General features: G+C 48.2%; 2 protein-coding genes across 2 annotated transcripts in view; one reads left to right on the top strand and one right to left on the bottom strand.

The window, feature by feature from the left end:
* The window catches only part of RAB37 (RAB37, member RAS oncogene family), a 68,274-nt gene that overhangs the window by 22,838 nt on the left and 23,214 nt on the right, over positions 1 to 22,222 (top strand). The gene's annotated exons all lie outside the window — the stretch shown is intronic.
* Positions 4 to 16,335, bottom strand: CD300LF (CD300 molecule like family member f; the record flags this gene model as incomplete). Its single annotated transcript, XM_070388922.1, has 5 exons — positions 16,183 to 16,335; positions 5,156 to 5,485; positions 3,705 to 3,804; positions 2,360 to 2,469; positions 4 to 50 (listed from the first exon to the last, which is right to left on the bottom strand). Coding segments are annotated over exons 1-5 (630 nt in total), but the record flags the coding sequence as incomplete, so codon positions are not given.

The following is a 22,222-nucleotide window of genomic DNA, read 5'->3' on the forward strand; positions in this document are numbered from 1 at the left end:
TCTCTTCTGACCTGGGGACTCTCTTACCTGCACTGGGGATGTCCCAGAAGCTAAAAGACAAAAACAAGCAGAGTTAGAAAGCCCATTCAGAGACTCACCCGTGCCCCCAGGTCTGGGGAAGAAATGAAGTGAATTAGGCTTCAGGCTCAGAGAAAAGAGTGAGTGAGTGAGTGTGTGTGTGTGTGTGTGCGCACGCGCGCGTGCACGCTCAGTCTCTCAGTTGCATCCAACTCCTTGCAATCTCGTGAACTGTCGCCCCACCAGGCCCCTCAGTCCATGGAACTTCCCAGGCAAGGATACTGGAACGGGTTGGCATTTCCTACTCCAGAGGATCTTCCTGACTCAGGGATCAAACCCGCATCTCCTGAATTGCAGGCAGATTCTTTACTGCTGAGCCACCTGAGAAGAGACCTGGTTCTAATTCTCATCGTTCAGATGACAAATAAGGAGACCTTGGTCCATCTGTTCCCCACATCACAGAACTGTGTGATCAGTCAGCTATCAACTCCTCTGGGATTAGGCTCAGCCTAAAACTTCTGGAATTCTGCCCGTAACTCCACCATTTCTTGACCTGCCTGTCATCTTTCAGGGGTCAACTCAAGTCACACATACTTTCCACAGCTACACAGGCTGTCAAATCCCTCCCTTGCCGGCTCCCAGGGTATTTGATTTATGTCTGTCTCATCACCCTTCTGTGGTTAAAGAACCCACCTGCCAGTGCAGAAGACCCAGGTTCGATCCCTGGGTCGGGAAGACCCCTTGGAGAAGGAAATGCCAACCCACTCCAGTACTCTTGCCTGGAAAATCCCATGCACTGAGGAGGCTGGTGGGCTACAGTCCCTGGGGTCACACAAGAGTCGGACACGACTGAGCGACTAAACAACGAAACAACAACACCCTTGTCCCATTGAGTTCTGGTTAGTCTTCAGGTGGGATGTGGGCTGCTAGGTGGCCGAGCCTGTTCTGTGCTTTCCCGGTGCTGGCTGGACCAGGCACACAAGGGCTCCGGCAGCACAGCTTGCTCATGAGACAGGATTGTTCTAAGCTGCTCTCCAAGTGAAGCACTTGAGCTGAGTCAACACTCTATGGACCAGCGTTCAGCTGGTTCTTATTTCTTTATCTCCCTGCCATCTCCTGCACCTAGTTTTGGACACTACAAAGAAATAATATAACCCCCACCCCCACCCCGGTTTTTAGGTGGGACAGGATGTATTTAGGTCACAGACAATACATTTGGGAGAAAATATGATGAGCCAAGAGTCAGGGCCCTGTGAGAGCTCGGGTCCCGCTGGATTCTGAGAAGGAGAAGGCGCAATCATTGTAAGAATGTGGAAGTGGAGCCAGACAGGAAAAGGGTTGGTTGAGCCCAAACCTCATGACTGACAAGTGCAGACTCGTGAGCAGGGGCCCTTCCCTAAAGGGTAAATTTACATAGAACAGGAGGGTAGCTTGAGAAAAGGCTGGAGAAGAGGAAGAGCAAAAATAGGCCTGGGGTCGTCCCTGGTAGCTCAGTGATAAAGAATCCGCCTGCCAATGCAAAGCCACATGAGTTCGATCCCTGGTCCCGGAAGATCCCACATGCCTTGGGGCAACTAAGCCCATGCATGACAACTCTTGAGCCTATACTCTGGAGCCCAGGAGCCACAACTACTGAAGTCCTCATGCCCTGGAGCCCATTCTCTGCAACAGGAGAAGCCACTGCAATAAGAAGCCTGCAGCTAGAGAGTAGCCTCTGCTCGCAGCAACTAGAGAAAAGCCTGAGCGGCAACAAAGACCCAGCATGGCCAAAAATAAATAAAAATGGGAGTGGCCACCAACCTTTCTGAGGAAACCCAGAGGACTGTATGTGTGTGTCCGAGCACGCGTGTGCATTCACGTGTGGGCAGTGTTTGCGCGTGCACGCGTGTCCATGGGTTCGTGCGCCTGTGTGTCCATTCGCTCATGTGTGCACACCTTCCTGTGGGTGTCTCCCCTGCCCCCACGTCAACTCAGTCCCTCACGTCAAAACTCTAAAGGGTGTGGGTACCCTAGAAGGGCTGCCTGCCTAAGGCCGTCGTCACCTCTGCCATCGAGAGCCAAATCAGGAAACGGACAGGGAGGCAGAGCCAAGAGGCAAGAAGAAAAAGGAGGGATGTTCAAGGCAGACTGACGCTGAAAGCTCCTGGGCTCACCTCCAAGCTCCAGCCCCTCAAACCGCCAGCTGCTGAGGCCTTCGGGACAGCGACCCTTCCGGAGTCTGCAGGCCATCCGTGGGTCCGAAGGCTCCGGGATGACCACGCGGGCCATCAACCCCACGTGCTGCTACTCAGCCCAGCCCAGCCCAGCCCAACCCAGCCCAGCATCAGCCCGGTCCCCTCACCTTTCTTCGGTCGCTTCGCCATTCTCCAAGCCACGAGCGAGGCCACCATGAAGAGAAGCAGCAACACGGCAAAGATGAGAGGAAGGAGGACGCTGAGCTTCAGGCCGTCGCTGATGGAAACGACAGAGGAAGCCCCCGTGGCTGACCTCCCCCCTTGACCTTATCCCACCCACCTGGGGGCAGAGATGGCCACACACCTTTAGACCTTCTGACTGCAGGGCTGTGGTTTCCAGCCTAGGAAACCCCTACTCCTGGGGGCCCTCAAATTTTTTTTTTCCCTTTTCTTGGCCACACCGCAGGGCTTATGGGATTTTAGTCCCCTGACCAGGGATTGAACCTGCTCCCTCCACAGTGAAATCATGGAATCCTAACCACTGAACCATCAGGGAGTTCTCCAAAGATGTTTTTTTAATATTTCATTTATTCGCGCTGAGTCTTAGCTGCAGCAGGCAAACTCTTAATTGCAGCACATGGGATCTAGCTGGGATCAAACCCAAGCCCTCCGCATCGGGAGCACAATGTTCTAGCCACTGGACCACCAGGGAAGTCCTGGTTTTAAAAAAAAAAGAAAAGATGGAGAGGCGTGTTCCACACAGGGCTTCTGTGGGTCTGCAGGCCGAACAGAAATTGCGTGGCAAAGGCTCTGGGAAGGCTTTCCTATTTCTCTGCTCGCCCCCTGTGCAGGCTGAACAGCATCCTTCACCCAGTAGTTCACTCAGAACCTGAGATCCGTTTGGAAGCAAGATCTTTGCAGAGGTCGTCAAGTTAAGACGAGGTCACGCTGGATCAGGATGGGCCCAAGGCAAGTGACTGGTGTCCTTATAAAGGATAAATTGGTGGTCCAGTGGCTGAGACTCCTCGCTCCCAATACAGGGGGGCCAGGTTCAATTCCTGGTCAGGGAACTAGATCCCACAGCTGGCAACTGAGAGTTTACATACCACAACTAAGACTCAGTGCAGTCAAAGAAATAAATTTAAAAGGGGGGGGCGGAAATTGGGGCACACAGACACACAGGGAGAAGGCCATGTGATATCAGAGGCCAAGGTTGGCGTGATGCTGCCACAAGCCAAGGAATGCTCAGCTTACCGGCAGCCCCCAAAAGTGAGGAGACTGGCCTGGGACAGACTCTACTTTAGAGTCCCAAGAAGGAGCCAACCTGCCCACACCTTGGTTTCATTTCTGGCCTCCTGAGCTGTGAGAGCAAGTGAGAGGGGCGCTAGCATCCTTGAGCCCAAGAGTGCAGAGACAAGCTCTGGCTGGGACCTGGGACTACGAAGGGTGCCCCCTTCTGCGGAGTTTGGGCCCCATGGTCCATGAGGAATGGCAGCCTCGGAGCTGGCTTACCTGTCGTTGGAGTGGTGGCCGGTCGCAGCTGAGAAGTGAATATTATCTTTTGTGTTGACGGTGGAGGCGGTGGGAGGGGTGGTCGGCACTGTAGTTGGTGCTTGGCACAGAGACCAGGTTACACACCACTCTGCCTGCTCACCCGCCCGCCACCCTACACGTGGCTCTGAGTCTGGGGGATGGGGGTTTGGGGAGCATGGGCCTCCCTAACCTGAGTGTCTGGAGCAGGGCCAAGGGAGGGGCCGACAGCTCAGACTGCTCATATCTCCCTGGCCTCCAGGAGACTCAGAACCTCAGAGGCAGTGGGGCTGGCACAGGTCCAGGGAGGTTAGAGGGGCCCAGGGTCACTTCAGGCCAAGGGCAGCTGGAGGGCAGCAGAATTCAAATGCTCCAGCTGCTCGTGATGGGGCCGCGGCCAGTGCCTCCCCCATCTACTTATCCACGAGGACAGGAGTAGAATGGGGGCTCCCAGGCAGCTGACACAGCCAAGATCTGTGACTTCAAAGGTCAGGACCAGCCCTGAGCAAAATCCCGAGGTTCAGGAAGAGCCTGCACTTGGAGGACGTTATTAAGCTCCCACTATGGGGACAGTTCTTAGGAATGTTGTCAGGATTGAATGAGATGATGTACATGTTGTACTTTACAAGTATAATGAGCCTCACAGGTTCCAGGTGTGAGCGGGGGGGGGGGGGGCGGGGCGGTGACTGTTGACTGTGTACCCAGTCCCCCCTGCCACACAGGTGCCCCGTGAGCTGGTGCCGTCTATCTGAGGATCAGCAGAAGCAGAGCCCAATAGATAAATTATGTCAAACCAAGATTGCTGAGCTAACAGGCCCAGGAGTGTTTGTCTTCTAGAAGGATTGAGGAAGAGAGTGTTCTTCAACTCAGATGTATAAATGGCTCATGATGGGGTTTCATGCACCAGAAATGCAGCCTTCTGACTGTGAAGCCCTTCCCAGACCCCAGAATTAAGCACAGCATCCCCACTGGGCTAGGACTTCCCCCTGAGATGGGATATGGAACATGCGGTGGGCATGGCAGCTCTGAAGTCCCAACCCCGAATTCCAGAAAGAGCAGGAACACCCCCAGGGCAGCAGGGGTCCCAGGAAAGTGCTGGCAGGAATCGGGGTCTCCAGGTCCCACAGAGGAGGGTCCCTTGGCCCGCAGACTGACACTGGTCCCACCGCCTTCATCTCCTTGGGAGCAGACTCGGGCACTGACTGTGCGCAGGGAAACAGGGTGTTGGGAAAGCCTGATCCCGGCCCGGAGGCGGCCCTGGAGCCAGGAGAGCGTCGAGGGGAAGCCCGGCCCCTCCCAGCCCAGGTGGTCAGTGGGGGCTCCGTGAGCCCTCAGGACTCCCCCACCCCTGGGACATTCCCTCTGGGGGACAGTTGGGTCCTTGGACAGAGCAGGCCCTGAAGAGACACGTCCACACACACACGTACTCTTACCTGGGTCAATGGTCACTTCTACTGGGTTCCCCAGGTCAGTTCCAGTTCTCTCAATCCCACACCAGTAAGTGTCTGAATCGTCCAGCCTGAGCTCCTCCATGGTCACGGTGAACGAGCGGTCTTTCCAGTTGTCCCTGATGGACACCCGGCCCTTCTTCACCTCCTTCTCTGATCCAGTGGTTTTAATAACGAAGGGACAGTTGTTCCAGGCAGCCCCCCGGCACCACCACTTCACGTAGTGCTCATACCCAGGGTCGTATCGACACCGCACAGTCAGTGAGCCCTGCTCCACACCTCTCACTGCTCTGGGACCCGAGATGGCAGATGAGCCTGGAAACACAAATCCAGGTACCTGTCACCTCCCGCCCTGGGGGCAGGGCCACAGCCTCCTGCACTGTGAATAATTCAACCAGACCCAAGGGCCTCCTGAGCAGAGTAACAGTCAAGGAAAACAGATCAAGACAGACTTTTTGTCCTTCAAAATTCTAGCCAAAGTCACCAAGAAAATCCCATGAAAGCAGAACTACAGATCTCAATGAAACAAAAACATTGACACAGAGCAAGAGTACCTTCCTATAATTAACCCCTCTTCCCCTGTCTGGTGGGCTGCCATCTATGGGGTCGCACAGAGTCGGACACGACTGAAGCAACTTAGCAGCAGCAGCAGCAGCCCCTGTCTGTAGCCAGTAAGTCTTTCCATTTCCAGCAACGTCCGTTTGCAGCCATCCCTGTGTTATTCTGGTCTGATGGGGAGGAAAGAGCAAAGGACCTATTTGCACAGAAGATGACTCTGTACTGTCGATCTCAGGAGTCCCAGGGGAAACATCCCCATCACCCAGCTCTGGAGAAACTGTTCCTAATGGTTCTAATTATGTCTACTGCTTCTGTAGTAAACCAGACTGGTAGGAAAGTGAAAAAGTAAAAGTGAAGTCGTTCTGTCCTGTCCAACTCTTTGCAACCCCATGGACTGTAGCCTACCAGGATCCTCCATCCGATCAGTTTCCCAGTGCTCTGGAATTTTTATTACCCAGATCCCATTTCTTCCCACTGAATTGCTTTGGCTGCTTTGTCAAAAAGCAAATATGTGAGTTCTTTATGGATGTTCCATTCTGTTCCATTGATCTATCCTTATGAAGTTCCAATACTCTGGCCCCTTGATGTGAAGAGCTACCTCATTAGAAAACACTCTGATGCGGGGAAAGTTTGAAGGCAAACAGAGAAGGTATCAGCATAGGTTAGATAGCATCACCAACTCAATGGACATGAATTTGAGTGAATTCCAGGAGATGGTGGAGGACCAAGGAGCCTGGTGTGCTGCAGTCCATGGGGTCACAAAGAGTTGGACACGATTTAGCCACTGAACAACAACAACAGCAATGCGAATCCATACTGTCGTGAACACTACAGCCCTGCGGGAAGGCAAGTATTATAGAGAAAAGCAGAAGCATTTTCTGATATATATGATTTTCTTGCTCTTTCTTCTGTTTCCTCCTCTTTGAAAGATTGGAGATACAGGGAAATATTTCTTTACTGTAAGGAAACAACACGTCAAGCGCCATGAAGCACGGCAGCCGTCACTAGCACTCCGTGTCCGAAGCTGGGAAGTGGTGAGGAGCTCGCAGTCTGGAGAGCAGACGCCCCTGGGTGGGGTTGGGGGCAACTTGTCCCATTGTCCTCATGCAAGAAGCAGGCGATGGGATTTCAGATCTTTATACTTTTGAGGAGTAGCTCAAATCTGGGTGAAATCTCTCTTTGAAACACCAGCTTAAATAGAAACAATAGCAATCTAGCCTGGGCCTCCCAGACCCATCTGCTGGCAGACCAGTTGTGTTCTGCTTAGGGATATTTTAGAGCACTAAATGCATGTATTAGAAAAGTAAAGAGGACTTGAATATATCAAACATTTATTTAAGAAGTTAAAACAAAACACAGAAGGAGGAGTAGAAAGAAAGAAAAAACTAGAAGAAAGGAAATAATGAAGGTAATAAAAATTAACGAAGTAGAGAGGCTTCCCTGGTGGCTCAGTGGTAAAGAATCTGCCTGCCAAAGCAGGGGACCCAGGTTCGATCCCTGACCACATGCCACATGGTCAACACACATTTGATTTTCTAAAAACTCTTAGCAAATTAAGAGTAGAACTTCCTATATCTGATGAAGATTATCGAGTAAAAGCCTCAGCAAATACCGCAATGATTGTGAGATATTGGTGTATACTTTATAATCGTCAACCTGGACACTGATTCTGTACCCACTTTTCTGTATGTGTTATCCATCTGTACATGTTATTTTCTGAAATTCTGACCAACGAAGTGAGACACAGAAAAATATAAAATATATCATTTTGAGGGAAAATAATAACATTTAGGGAAAATATTTAAATCTTCAATTTAAAAGGATTTTCATTTTTAATGGAATTCAGTAGAGTGGCTAAAAACACAATAAATGTATTAAAAATCAGTGGCTTTCCTGTAAACCACTTACAAGTAATTGGAAAACAAAATGGAAAAGTGGTCATTTACAATAGCAATAACAGTGTACTAAACACCAAGGAATAGCTTGAACAGAAAGAATTAGGACTTATAGAAAAAATCATACACAAACACTTTGAAATTTTCTTGACTGACATAAAGGTTTACGCATAAAAGAGCTATATTATAATTCTGAATGAAAATGCTACATATTGCAAAAATTTTCTTCCTTCCCAAATACATTTAAAGATTTAACTCAAAAACCCCCAGAACATTTTTAGAACATGTACATTTTTTTCTGATAATCTCTGTCTATGCATAGGTGTAGTATATATGTGTGTGTGTGTATATATGTCTATGCATGCATGTGTAATAAATATTATATGTAATGTATGCTAGAGGTTATCTGAATAAATGAAGAGACAAGAATTTTTAACATCTGAAAGTTGAGCAATGAGTAAGGACTTGTCTGCCAAATATTAAAATGGTACCAGGCCTAATAAAGAAGCCAGCTTGGAAATCTAACAAAACTAGGTGAGCACCTCAATCGAACACAGTTAAGAGCCTAAAATCAGATGTAGTCTATTTAAGAATTTTATATGCCATAGAAAACTATGGCGAAAGTGAAGAAAAATTAAAGAATCTCTTGATGAGGGTGAAAGAGTAGAGTGAAAAGGCTGGCTTAAAACAACATTCAAAAAACTAAGATCATGACATCCGGTCCCATCATTTCATGGCAAGTAGATGGGGAAACAGTGAAATCAGTGGCAGATCTTATTTTCTTGGGCTCCAAAATACTGCAGACAGTGACTGCAGCCACAAAGTTAAAAGATGCTTGCTCCTTGAAAGAAAAGCTTTGACAGTGTATTAAAAAGCAGAGACATCACTTTGCTGACAAAGGTCCAGATAGTCAAAGCTATGGCTTTTCCAGTAGTCATGTACAGATGGGAGAGTTGGACCTTTAAGAAGGCTGAGTGCCAAAGAATTGATGCTTTTGAATTTTGGTGCTGGAGAAGACTCTTGAGAGTCCCTTGGATAGCAAGAAGATCAAACCAGTCAATCCTAAAGGAAATCAGTCCTGAATATTCATTGGAAGGACTGATGCTGAGGCTTCGATACTTGGACCACCTGATGCAAAGAGCAGACTCATTGTAAAAGACCCTGATGCTGGGAAAGATTGAAGGCAGGAGGAGAGGGGGATGGCAGAGGATGAGATAGTTGGATAGCATCATCGACACAATGGACATGAGTCTGAGCAAACTCCAGGACAGAGTGAAGGACAGGGAAGCCTGGGCATGCTGCAGTCCATGGGGTCGCAGAGTCGGACACGACTGAGCAACTAAACAGAAACAATATAGAAAACTAAAACAGGGAAAACTAAAACGGTAAACAGGAAAGGGAAGGGTGAGGGCATAACCCTCTCCTGCAGCCTCTCGGTGCACTCCATTAGGTAAATACAGAGAGATTAAGGAGGTCAGCCTGTTGATGAAAGTGAAAGAGGAGAGTGAAAAAGTTGGCTTAAAGCTCAACATTCAGAAAACGAAGATCATGGCATCTGTTCCCATCACTTAATGGAAAATAAATGGGGAAACAGTGGAAACAGTGTCAGACTTTATTTTGGGGGGGGGCTCCAAAAATCACTGCAGATGGTGACTGCAGCCATGAAATTAAAAGACGCTTACTCCTGGGAAGGAAAGTTATGACCAACCTAGACAGCATATTCAAAAGCAGAGATATTACTTTGCCAACAAAGTCCATCTAGTCAAGGCTATGGTTTTTCCAGTGGTCATGTATGGATGTGAGATTTGGACTGTGAAGAAAGCTGAGCGCTGAAGGATTGATGCTTTTGAACTGTGGTGTTGGAGAAGACTCTTGAGAGTCCCTTGGACTGCAAGGAGATCCAACCAGTCCATTCTAAAGGAGATCAGTCCTGGGTGTTCTTTGGAAGGAATGATGCTAAAGCTGAAACTCCAATACTTTGGCCACCTCATGCGAAGAGTTGACTCATTGGAAAAGACTCTGATGCTGGGAGGGATTGGGGGCAGAAGGAAAAGGGGACGACAGAGGATGAGATGGCTGGATGGCATCACCGACTCGATGGACGTGAGTTGGAGTGAACTCCGGGAGTTGGTGATGGACAGGGAGGCCTGGCGTGCTGCGATTCATGTGACCGCTAAGAGTCAGACACAACTGAGCGACTGAACTGAACTGAACTGAACTGAAGGAGGTCAGCATAAAACAGGAAAGCATTTTTAAAACTGGAAGAAAATAGAAATGAATATTTATAAAATTTCTAGATGACAGAGAGCAGTTTCGAAAATTAAAATTAACGAACGACAGAAACAAAGAGTCGGTAGGGAATCTGACTACATGCAAAGACAGCACTTGGACATAGCAATTAAAAAAGACTGAAAAGACAAAGAACAGACTGAGAGAAGTATTTAGAACAACTAACATAGAAAAGGATTAATAGCATTTCTCTCTTTTTTAAGATTTTTTTATGTGGACCATTTTTAAAGTCTTTATTGCATTTGTTACAATATTGCTTCTGTTTTATGTTTTGACTTTTTGACCAAGGGGCATGCTCCCCAGCCAGGGATCGAATCTGCACTTGCTGCCTTGGAAGTCAGTCTTAACCACTGGGCCCCCAGGGAAGATACTATTCCCAATAGTGTCTCTCTTGATTAAGAACGTACAGAAGAAAAACATTTAAGACTCCATTTGGAAAACTGATGAGACATAAGAGGCAAGTCACAAAGAAGAAATTCAGTGGCTAATAAAATTCAAGTGTTCAATTTAAACAACGCAACAAACAAGAAATGTGGAAGACAACACCGCTTGTCGTATATCGATTCAACCAAGTGTTGATGACTCACGTTTTGCTGACCAAGGCCAGGTGGTCCAGGCACTAGGAAAAGATGCTGGAAGGAAGGTAACTGGTTCAAACACACAGAAAGCCATAAGGCATGTGTCAAACACAGGCATGCCCTTTGGTCCAGTAATGATACTTCTAGGATTTAGTCCTCAGGAAACAATCAGAGAGGCACACAAAAAGGATGTGCACAAAGAATCATTACATAGTTAGCAAAAATAAAGGAAACAAAACCCACTTCCATCAATTGGGGAAATACGTACATAATGAAATAATGCAAACACTGATAATGAGGCTTAGAAATATTTTTAATTATGTGGAAAATTCTCATATGAAGTGAAAATTAGGGTTTTTTAAAATCATATACAGTATAATATCAATTAACTTTTTAAAATGCATAAAAAAGATCAAAAATAAGCTAGAATGTTAACAACTGGTTGCCTTGAGCATGAAGACAGACATGAGGTTTTTTATTTTTCCTAATTCTTCATTTTTTTCTGTACTTCACTTTTTTTTTTTTCCTGTACTTTTCCAAATATCAATAATAAGAACTTATTACTTTCAAAATCATAGAAAAACAAATGTCTGGACAGGGCTGTTTAATAGTGTGGTGGGCCGAGTAACAGCCCCTAAAGATGTCCTAACCTCCAAAACCTGTGAACACAATCAGCCTTACATGGCAAAAAAGGTCTGTGCAGATATGATTGAATTAAGGAAAGTCCTTATCAGAGGGAGGCAGGAGAGTCAGGGTCAGAGAAGGAGAGATAACCATGGAGCTGGGGCTGCGGTGATGTAGGGCCACATCCCAAGGAGATCGGGCAGCTTCTGGAAGTTAGAAGAGTCAAGGGGTTGAATTCTCCCCCTAGAGCCACCAGGAGAAATGTTGTCCTGTTGACTCATTTTAGACTTCTGATCTCTAGACTGTAATATAAATTTGCATTCTTCTAATCCCCTATGTTTGTGGTTGTTTGTCCCAGAGCCCTAGGACTCTAACATAGACGGCCACCTCATCTTTAGTTGCCACGACTCTAATGGCTTGTAGAGCGTTTAGTTTTGGGCTTCCTTGGTAGCGCAGTGGTAAAGAACCCGCCTTCCAATGCAGGAGACGTGGGTTCAATTCCTGGGTCAGGAAGATCCTCTGGAGTAGGAAATGGCAACCTGCTCCAGTATCCTAGCCTGCAGAATTCCATGGACAGAGGAGTCTGGTGGGCTACAGTCCATGGGGTCCCAGAGAGTCAGACACAACTGAGAGACTGAGCATGCCCGCACTGACCCTTGAACCATCTGTCCACTCCCTTCTCAGACCCCTCTTCGGGGTGCCCACTCCCCATCAACCTTGGCAGAGCACTGGCTCTGCTTTGGGGAACCGTCCTGGCCCAGAGGCAGCCCGGAGCTCCAAGACGCAGGACCTTCCCTGGGCATGGCTACTCACAGCCTGGATGATGGAGAATAATCCTAGATCAGGTGGAAAGTGAGCCACAGGAGGGAGGTGACTGACTCAGTGTCAGTCAGCAACAGGCGGGACTAGAGCCTGCCTCCAGCTCAACAGGGGACATCAGCTAGTCTCCGCTCTGGGTCAACACATCTGGGGTCTGGCCCACCTCTGCCACCACTTACGGTGAGGCCAAGTGGGACAAGGCAGCTAATTTTTCTCTGAAAAAAAAGTTTATTATTGCTGCTTAGTCGCTAAGCCGTGTCCAACATTTTTGCGACCCCATGGACTGTAGCCCAATAGGCTCCTTGGTCCATGGGATTTCCCAGGCAAGAATATTGCAGTGGGTTGCCATTTCCTTCTCCAGGGGATCTTCCCGACTCAGGAATCCAACCTGCGTCTCCTGCATTGGCAGGCAGATTCTTTATCACTGAGCCACAAAAGAGAGTTATTAAAAGTCTTGCTTCTCACAGAAAATGAATTGCTATAAAGCCCCGTGGAAAGTTCTGGGTTGTTTTCTGCGTACTTTTGCAACAGTGAGCTCTCGAGAAGAAGGAAGCAGTGTTGGTTAAATGTGTTGCTTGTGATCGGAAGTCCTATGGTTAAGGCTGATCACAGGTTGGCCCCAAGGTCCACGCTGGCGACTAGGTTCTTATCAGCACACAGCTGTGCCGGTTCTGCTTCAGACAAACATTCCTGCTCTGTCCTAATCCCTCCCAAACCGTGGACATACACGCAGGCACTACTCTCACATCTGCTAGCCATCAAGTTCCCCTGTTCCAGATGTCAGGGGGAAGAACAAAACCCTCTATGTGCCTTCCCCACCTTGCTTGTCAATTTGTCCCCTAACTTCTCACCCCAGATCTACCTCCTCTGTTTCCACACCGAAACTCAAGGCTGAGCATCCACAAGCCATCTCCAGCCGCCCACGAGCCACACGTCTCTCTCCTCCTCTAAGACCTTTTCCCCTAACAGATAAAAGCAACCTCCCCACCAGTGGCTCAGTGGGTAAAGAATCAGCCTGTAACGCAGGAGACAGAGGACGTGGGTTCAATCCCTGGGTCAGGAAGATCCCTTGGAGGAAAAAATGGCAACCCGCTCCAGTATTCTTGCCTGGAGAATTCCCTGGACAGAGGAGCCTGGTGGGCTACAGTCCATGGGGTCGCAAAGAGCACACAGCAGAGAACCTCCCAATCAGCCCCAACAGGAGCATATGGGGCCTTAACAAAGGCCTTCTGTTCCTCAGACGTACAAAGGTCAAGCTCATTTCCATATGAGAGCCTTGCTGTCCCCTGTGCCTGAGAAACTTCCTCCATCTGAAGTACCTGCTCCTTCTTGTCCTCCAGGTCTCAGCGAAGGTGGCTCCCCTCAGAGGGCTCCTTCTAAGCCCACCCCATCGAAAGCACTCCCCCCGCCCCCTGAATCGGGGCATGGCGCTTAGCTTTGCTCACAGCATGCATCGTTTTCATTTCTACGCCCAATGGACTGAATGATCAAAGCAGACCATGGGAGACAGTCACAGGTCACCAAGGGCTGTCCAGGTGTCGTGCCTTCTGGAGCCTCAGATCCAAAGGTGACCACAGAAAGTTTTCTCAGGAGACCATAACTGCTCCTAACTCTTCTCTCTGCTCTTTGATTATTTTCTTATTGAGATATAATTCACACATCACACAATTCACTGTCTTAAGTTGTACAGTTCAGCGGTTTTGTGAGATGCTCACGAAGCTGTACAAACATCACCACTAATTCCAGAACGTAGTCATCTAAGAGAGAGGGGTCTCTCTCAGAGACCCCGTATGAAGGAGTCCCTCCCCCTGACTCACTCCCCAGCCCCTGGGGACGACTAATCTGTCTCTATGAAGTTACATATTCTAAACATTTCGTATGCATGGAATACAACATACACCCTTTTGTGTTTGGATTCTTTACCAAGCTTAACGTTTTCCAGATTTATCCAGATTGTAGCGTGTCGGTACCTCCTTCATTTTTATGACTAGTGTACCATGGTATGAGTACACCAAGTTTTAATTTATCCATCCATCGGTTGACAAGCACTTAGACTGTTTCCGCTATTTACCTCCCATGAACTACGTTGCCGTGAACATTTGCATACACATTTTTTACATGAACGTATGTCCTTCATTCTCTTGGATATATACCTAGGAGTGGAATTGCTGGCTCATGTGGTAACCACATGTTTAATATTTTCATGAATGTCAAATTGCTTTCCAAAGTGGCTGCACCATTTCACAATCCCATGAGCAATGTCCTCTCCAGGTAATGTTAACAGCCTCAATTGTTTGATTCTATAAAGTAGAAGGACAAAGATTCGGGGGGTGGGGTGGGATGGGCATTATAGCAATCGCTGTTCCCTGTCCATTAGATGCATTCACTCATTCAACCAATACTCACTATTTGTCTCAACTGCACCTGCCGTGGTTGTAGGCACAAAAATCCTGGCCCTCCTGAAGTTTATATTCTATCAAAGTGAGGGAAGGGAGAGGATAAAGCATGGAGAAACATAATGCAAGGGAATTGCTTTTTCTTTTTCTTCTTCTTTTTGGCCACACCGCGTGGCATGTGGAACTTCCCCAACCAGGAGTCAAACACAAGCCCCCTGCAGTGGAAGTGCAAAATCTTAACCACTGGACCATCAGGGAAGTCCAGAGAATGGCTATTTTCATTAGGGTCATCAATGATGGCTTCAATGAGAAGCAAAGATGGGAAGGAAGTGAGGACTGGAGCCTTGGCTCTCTGAAGAAGAGCACTGTGCAGACTGAACATCAAGGGCCGAGGGCCTGTGGTGGGACCATGCCTGGCATGGTCAAAGAACATCGAAGAGGCTGGGATGGCTGGCGTGGGTTGAGCCAGAGGGAGCAGAGTGCAAGAGGAGACCGGGAGATGGTGTGGAGGGAGACCCAGATGGTACCACCTGGTAGCCTCTGTAAGGACTTTGGATTTGTACTCTAGGATGGAGGTCATTGGACAGTTTTGACCAGAGAAGAGACAGGATCTGGCTTACATTTCAAAGGCTCACTATGAGATATGAGAGAAGTGATGGATGCCCCTGGGGTTCTGCCTGAGCACCTGAAAAGATGGAGTTGCCAAACACAAAGATGGGAGAGAAAGGAATTTGACGGAGGAGATGTGGTCAGGCCACGTTTGAAATGTCAACATCTGGGACTTCCCTGGCGGTCCAGTGGTTGAGGTTCTGCGGGGACCCAGGTTCCTTCCCTGGTCCAGGAACTGAGACCCCACAGCTCAGGGCGTGGACAAAAAAAAAAAAAGAAGAAGTGTCAACATCTGAGTGAAGAAGTCGAATGGAGAGCTGGATAGAAGATTCTTGAGCACAGGGAGATGTCCAGGCTAGGGATACAAAAACAGGAGCCATCTCAGAGAGGAGGTGAGATCAACAAGAGGCTGATTCTAGAGACAGAAGGTGCTCAGACACTGAGCTCTGCAGTCCCCCAACCTGTCCAAGCCAAGAAGACCCCCTTGACTTTTAATCACAATGAGATCCATGGGACTTCCCTGGATGTCCAGTGGTTAAGACTCACGCTTCTAACAAGTCTTAACCATGGGATCAATCCTAGGTTGGGTGACTAAGATCCCTTGTCCTGCGTGGCATGGCCAAAAAAACAAAAAGGTCTCCATCAACTTCAAGCTGACTTCAACCCTCTGTCTCTGCTCACATCCTAGCCCCCTTTTCCTCCTCATCCTACCATGCTTAGCTTCTCTCGACCTTTCCATTCTATTTCCTTCTTCCCCGAAAGCCTAGAACCATCTCTTCCACTCCATCAGGCAAATCCCCCGCTTCCCTTCCTTCCAGGTCCCCTTCACCCTCACCCCTTCTCCAGAGGCTTCCCTTGCTCATAACACTTTCTGGAAGGTGAGAGCAGGGGTGCGTACTCCCCACTTCTCCTGAGCACCCAGGGCGCCTCTGCTTCTCCCCCACCAGTGGTGGCCACCAGTCTGTCCATTCTGAAGGATCAGCCCCCAGAGGTCAGGAGTTATGCCTGGTGCTGGCTTCATTGTGAAGACCACGCTCCACCTTCCGCGTTGGCCATGTGGGCCCTGAAACACTGAGCGCAGGGTTGAGTGGATGAAACACACACGCTCACAACTGGAGGAACTGCTTAGAAACAGAGCTGGTGCCTCAGCAGGACGCCTTGCTGAGCCCACTCTCTCCTCTGCCAGGCACTTCCTCCCGCCCCCATCAACTTTCCCTGGGCGAACAGACCCGCGGCCCGCTCACCTGAAAGCCGGAGGAAGAGGCAGAAGAGCAGCGGCAGGTGCATCTTATCTTCGCACGGCTTCGGGTGCAGCGTGTCAGGGAGAACCAGCTGCAGCCTCTGCTTCCAGCCCTTCTGCTTTTGCTTACTCTCACTCTCGCACTTCCTCCTTTGGTCCTTTCCCACTGGCAAATGAGATGAAAAGCGGAAGGAGGCAGGATGGGTGAAATTTCAAGGCCATGCAAGAAGCGATCATGAATAAGCTTTTGAGAAATACCTCCCTGGCCGGAGCCTCGATGGGTTCTCTAAAAGGAGAACTCTGCTCCTTCTCAGCCTTGAAGGTTGCAGACCCACTGGGTCTGAGCAGCTTTTACTCAGTCCTTCTCCCCTGGTGGGAGGATTGGGATAGGGGGAGCCTGGTACCACTGGAGAAGTTGTGGAGAGCTGAGACTGATGGACACAATGGCCTACACGTGGGATTTCAAGCATAGCTGAATCTCAGGAGCCCGGAAGCTCAGGAATTCTACTTAATCACAGTGGCACTTGGGCCAAAGTCACAGGAGAGATTCTAGATTCCAAGCTAGCCCAGAGATGGGAAGCAGAGGATGAGGAAGTATCAAAACCCACACGACTGGGACTTCCCTGGTGGTGCAGGCTCCAGTACAGGGGGCAAGGCTTCAATCTCTGGTTAGGAAACTAAGATCCCAGGCGGCTCATGGGGCAGCCGAAAAAAATTTTTAATAAATACATTAATTCATTAAAAAAAAACCAGAGTACCTACTAAAAGAAAAGGGCTCAAAGAGTAGGAATATGTGATCAGGGAACTCCTGGTCCAGCGGGCAAGAGGGGCCTCTGTCCTGAGAACATACCAGAAACTCTTATCACTGTGCCCAGCTTACAAGGTGAGCATCTGTGAATATCGATTCTAGCCTGAATCCTCCAGAAACGTGTCAGTTATACCTTCCTGAAGAAACCAGCTCACTGTTCATGGCTATTCCCCCCCAGCACCTCACCCCTCAACACACACTGCAATAGCTGCTTCTTACAGTGGACATAAAGGATGCACCCATCAGCGTCCCCCGTCTGACTCCCTTTCTGTGTTGTCAGAGTTGTCATCCTTCCCTCCCCTTCCGCTATCAGAGTCCCAGCAAGACCTGGGATGAAGCCCAGAAATTAGGAAAGGACCAGACCTTTCTCAGCTTTTGTTCCTGGAGGCACGTTTGCCGTGTGCCCCGCGTACCTGGTGATGTCTCGGGGAGCGAGCGAGTCCCAAGGAGAGATCTGAGCCCCTCGTGTCCTTATCAGGAGTGACTAGGTGTCAGAAGGTTATTTGCACAGGAAAATGCAGCAGCTGATAAGCAAGGGTTTTCCGGGATGTGGCCAGAATTGGCTTCTCACATTACATCCTTCCAGGCAGTCAAGTCAGGTCAATGATACAGAGTGAGAACTCAGTCAGCCCTCCGTCCCTACCCTGCTGCTCGGCAGAACCATCCTCGGCCTGTGACCCTGAATAGCTATCATGAGAGACATCTGGCCTCAGCAAACAGAGACATCATTTGGCTTCCAGGGGAAATGACCAATGAGTTAAGTAAGATGGGGCACCCTGGAAAGCAAGGGGCACATGTTTTGAGGGGTGTGGGGTGATCTTTCCTTTCTCAGGCACAGTCAGTAAGAAGCGAACAGTCTCTGAGCTGCTCCAAATTTCAGCCTGTGTCCTGACCCTCTGATCCTGGGCTTTCCTGGGTCAAAAACAGAGATTCTGCTTGGAATCAACCAAAGAGAATTCTCTGGGGACATCCCTGGTGATCCAGAGGTTAAGACACCTTGCACACTTCCAGGGAAAATGCCAATTTCTTTGTATCTTGATTGGGGTAGTGATTACATTGGTATATACATTTGTTAAAACTCTTTCACTTATACCCGACAATGTGCGGCTTTTATTGTACATAAATTATACCTCGGTAAAGTTTATTAAAAGAAAGAAAGACTTCACCTTCCAATGCAGCCTGTGCTGGCTTAATCCCTGCTCAAGGAGCTAAGACCCCACATACCTCATGGCTATAAAACAGAAACAAAATTATAACAAATTCAATAAAGACTTTAAAAGTGGTCCACATCAAAAAAAGAGAGAATTCTCTGAATGTCTCTAAGTGACAGAGAGTCTATTCCTCTACACAAATGCCTCTGGGGACTAGAGGAATGTCAGGCTCTTCTGGGAGCCCTGTGTCTTCAATGACCCTTTTGAGGCTCTCCTCCTGACTCGGCCATCGACATCTGCACGAGTCTGTTACCTCGCTGGGCTCCCACATCTCCATGTGTGAAGGAGGGGATTGGAAGGATCATCTGAGATTCCCCTGCTCTGAAGCACCTGTGTGTGTGACTGTGTCACGCGTGCATGTATGTATGGGCACATGTGTGGTGTGTCCATGTTTGTGCCTGGGCCCGTGTGTGGGAGCTGTGTTACGAGTGTGTATTGTTCTGTGTGTGCTAGTGCTGTGTGTGCACAGGCGTTGTGGTTCAGTTGCTATGACTCTCTGCAACCCCAGGGACTGCGGTACACCAGGCTCCTCTGCCCTCCACTATCTCCCAGAGTTTGCTCAAATAATTCATGTCCACATGTGCAGCGTGTGTGTGTTGATGCAATCGTTGGGTTGTCCTGATGACTAGGAACAGAAACGCGCTCAAGCTGCCTCTCTAGGTCACATCGGGCTTACAAACTACAATCTTTTTTTGGACTCAATCTTTTCAGGAGCTTCCCAGGTGGCGCTAGTGGTAAAGAACCCACCTGCCAGGTAGGAGACCTCAGAGATACAGGTTTGATCCCTGGGTCAGAAAGATCCCCTGGAGGAGGGCACGGCAACCCACTGCAGTATTCTTGCCTGGAGAATCCCATGGACAGAGGAGCCTGGCAGGCCCTAGTCCATGGGTCGCAGAGAGTCAGACATGACTGAAGTGACGGCATGCAGGCAGGGGGAAGAGCCCCTGTATGGAAAAGGCGGTTTCACTGGGTCTCTCCCACTCTAGAATGGAAGGTCCACGAGATGGCAGTTGCCAGGCCCACTGGGGAATTACAAAACCAAAGTCTAAACCAGGTGGACCTGAAGGAACTAATACTCTCAGTGGAGGAGCAAATGCAAACAGTGCTTAGCCAGACATCATGGGACCAGAGCAGACAGCTGCCCAGAATCCAGGTGCCAATGCTGGGCTGAACCGGTCTCCCTCTGGGCTCTGCCACCAGCAAGACGACGGCTCCCCTCACTGGGGCTTTGAGCTTCTTTGTGAAAGTGAGGAAGAGGCCATGAATCTGATGGAACTTAAATGTCAGCACCCCTCAATTGCCCAGGCCCCTATATCAAATTCTGTATTCATATTTAAGGATTCTTTTCCCCTTTTTTGTGTGTGTGTGTGTGTGTTATTTATTTGTCTGTGCCGGGTCTTGGTTATTGCACCTGAGATCTTTAGTTATGGCAGGGATGTGGGATCTAGTTCCCTGACCTGGGATCGAACCCTGGGCCCCTGGGTTGGGAGCGCAGATCCTTAGCCACTGGACCAGCAGGAAGTCCCAGGATTCTTTTAAAAAGGGCCTCCAACGTTATATGAGCTTCAGGCCTGGGATAAATGGTCCCACCCTGGGTATCCACCCCTTGACCCCAGAGCTCTTCTCACAAAAAGGAAGAGTCTCTTGCCCTCTGTTTGAGTCTGGACCAGACTCGGGACTTATTTTGCCCAAGAAAATGCAGCAGAAGCGATGGTGTGCCATTTCCCAGCCCCAGCCCACGGGGGCCTCCTGCATTTCCTTTCTTCTCATGCTTCTCTACTTCCTCCTTGAGAATGCACCAGGCTAACCAGCAGATCAAGAGCCACGCTGCTCTGGCCAACAGCCCGCTGACTCCCAGACACGCAAGGGAGCCCAGCTGAGACCACAAAGACCACCCAGACTAAACCGCCCATTCACAAACTTGCTACACGCCTCTGAGCTTCGGACAGCTCATTGCAGCATTATTGTAATCGAAAACTAAAAGACGACCCCACGAAATCCAGGCCCACCCACCAGCGGCTGCCTCATTCTCCACTCCGCGGCTTTAGCTGCCCCGTGGTTTCTGTTCACCCCAGTCCCCTCTGCCCTCTGACTTTTCCATGCAGCTCTTCACAGATGACCTGTGCTGCCCCTGCTATCTCAACACCTCACCTCACCTCTCCCTCTAATGTGGTTCAGATCAGAAGGGTCCTTGGACCGCTAGTCATCCGTGGCTTGTGATTCAAAACTAGAAGTTGCTCTAAGCTAAGAAAGCAATACATGTTCATTTCAAGAAAATAAATTGTGAAATACAGATAAGGTTGAAAAAAAAAAAAAAACAAGGATATAATTGCCTTCATCTCATCACCCTGAGATAATCACTTTTAACTTTCAGGTTTATACTTCACCTGTCTTTGATCTCTTCCTGCAGAAAAGCAAAGTTATTCCAGAAATCAGGAGGAGACACTAATGTGTGAGTTCATATCACTCACTTCTCAACAGATTTCCATCACAAACAACACCATCTTCTTTGAGAAAAGACGTCCTATAAAACAAATATCATCAAGAAGTTTGGTTTTAGGGAATTCCCTTGCAGTCCAGTGGTTAGGACTTAGAGCTTTCACTTCCAAAAGCCTGGGTTCAAATCCTGATCAGGGAACTAAGATCCGGCAAGACACGTGGCACAGCAGGAAAAAAAAAAAAAAAGGATGGTTTTAAAGCTTTGGAGAGCAGAACCAACTCATGTTTCTTTTTGGTAGAAATGCCTCCAGGGACTAAAATCAAAAACTCCTCTTGGTCACATTGGACTTGCAGACTACAGTCTTCTTCAGATTCCAAAATAATGTGTATTCATTGTTGAAGAATAATGAAATACAGAGGAACCCAAACAGTGCATGGTAAATCAGTTCTAATCCCACCCCAGAGACAACCACTGTTGAATATAAGTATATGTTTCTATTACCAATTTTGTGTTCTTTTCTTTAGAAAAGCAGTTTATTTCAGGTTAAGTAAAGGATCACTCCTGTATGACTTTACTTCCTCAATTAGTTTATTACATTTATTAGGGATCTTTAATACAGAAAAATTCAAAAAGTAAACAAAGCCAATAATGCCCTCTTTGAAATAATCCCAGTTAACATTTCTTTAAAAGGTAATGCAAACAGAGTTTATTTAAGTGTGGGAGAGATAAAAGGAAAAAGAAAATTCTCCTTTCCGACCCCACCTCACTATGTCCAGAAACTCAAAAGTAACCATTGTCAGACTCTATTGCCTCTTTTTAAAAAAGCTTATGCCCGGACTTCTCTGGTGGCCCAGTAGTTAAGACTCCAAGCTTCCAGTGCAGGAGGCATAGGTCCGATCCTTCACTGGGGAATTAAGATCCCATATGTCACTTGGTGTGGCCAAAAAAATTTAAAAAGTAGATTTTAAAGCTTATGCATAACTAGAATATGCATCTCAGTGAAGCACATGTAAGTCATCATACAAGCAGACCTCTCTGCACCTTCATCTTTTGGTTAATAATCAAGTTTTTTCCAAATAGCACATACAGATTTTCCTCATTCTTTTATCATTCACAACATTGCATTACATGTAAATTCTAGAGTTCACTTCACCAGTCCCAACTACTGGATTATCTGCCCCTACAAACACTACAGTGAGCAGTCCTGTACATATATCTTGGTGCACTTTTGCAAGCAAAGCCCTAGAACTGCTGAGTGGAAAAAAATTTGCATTTGTAACTTTGATCAGTTCAGTTCACCTCAATTGCTCAGTCATGTCTGACTCTTTGCAACCCCATTGACTGCAGCACACCAGGCTTTCCTGTCCATCACCAACTCCTGGAGCTTGCTCAAACTCATGTCCACCGTGTCAGTGATGCCATCCAACCATCTCATCCTCTGTCATCCCCTTCTCCTGCCCTCAATCATTTCCAGCATCAGGGTCTTTTCCAATGAGTCAGTTCTTCACATCAGGTGGCCAAAATACTGGAGCTTCCGCATCAGTCCTTCCAATGAATATTCAGTACTGATTTCCTTTAGGATGGA

Source organism: Bos mutus, chromosome 19 (assembly GCF_027580195.1).
Source record: "Bos mutus isolate GX-2022 chromosome 19, NWIPB_WYAK_1.1, whole genome shotgun sequence".
Lineage (NCBI taxonomy): Eukaryota > Metazoa > Chordata > Mammalia > Artiodactyla > Bovidae > Bos > Bos mutus.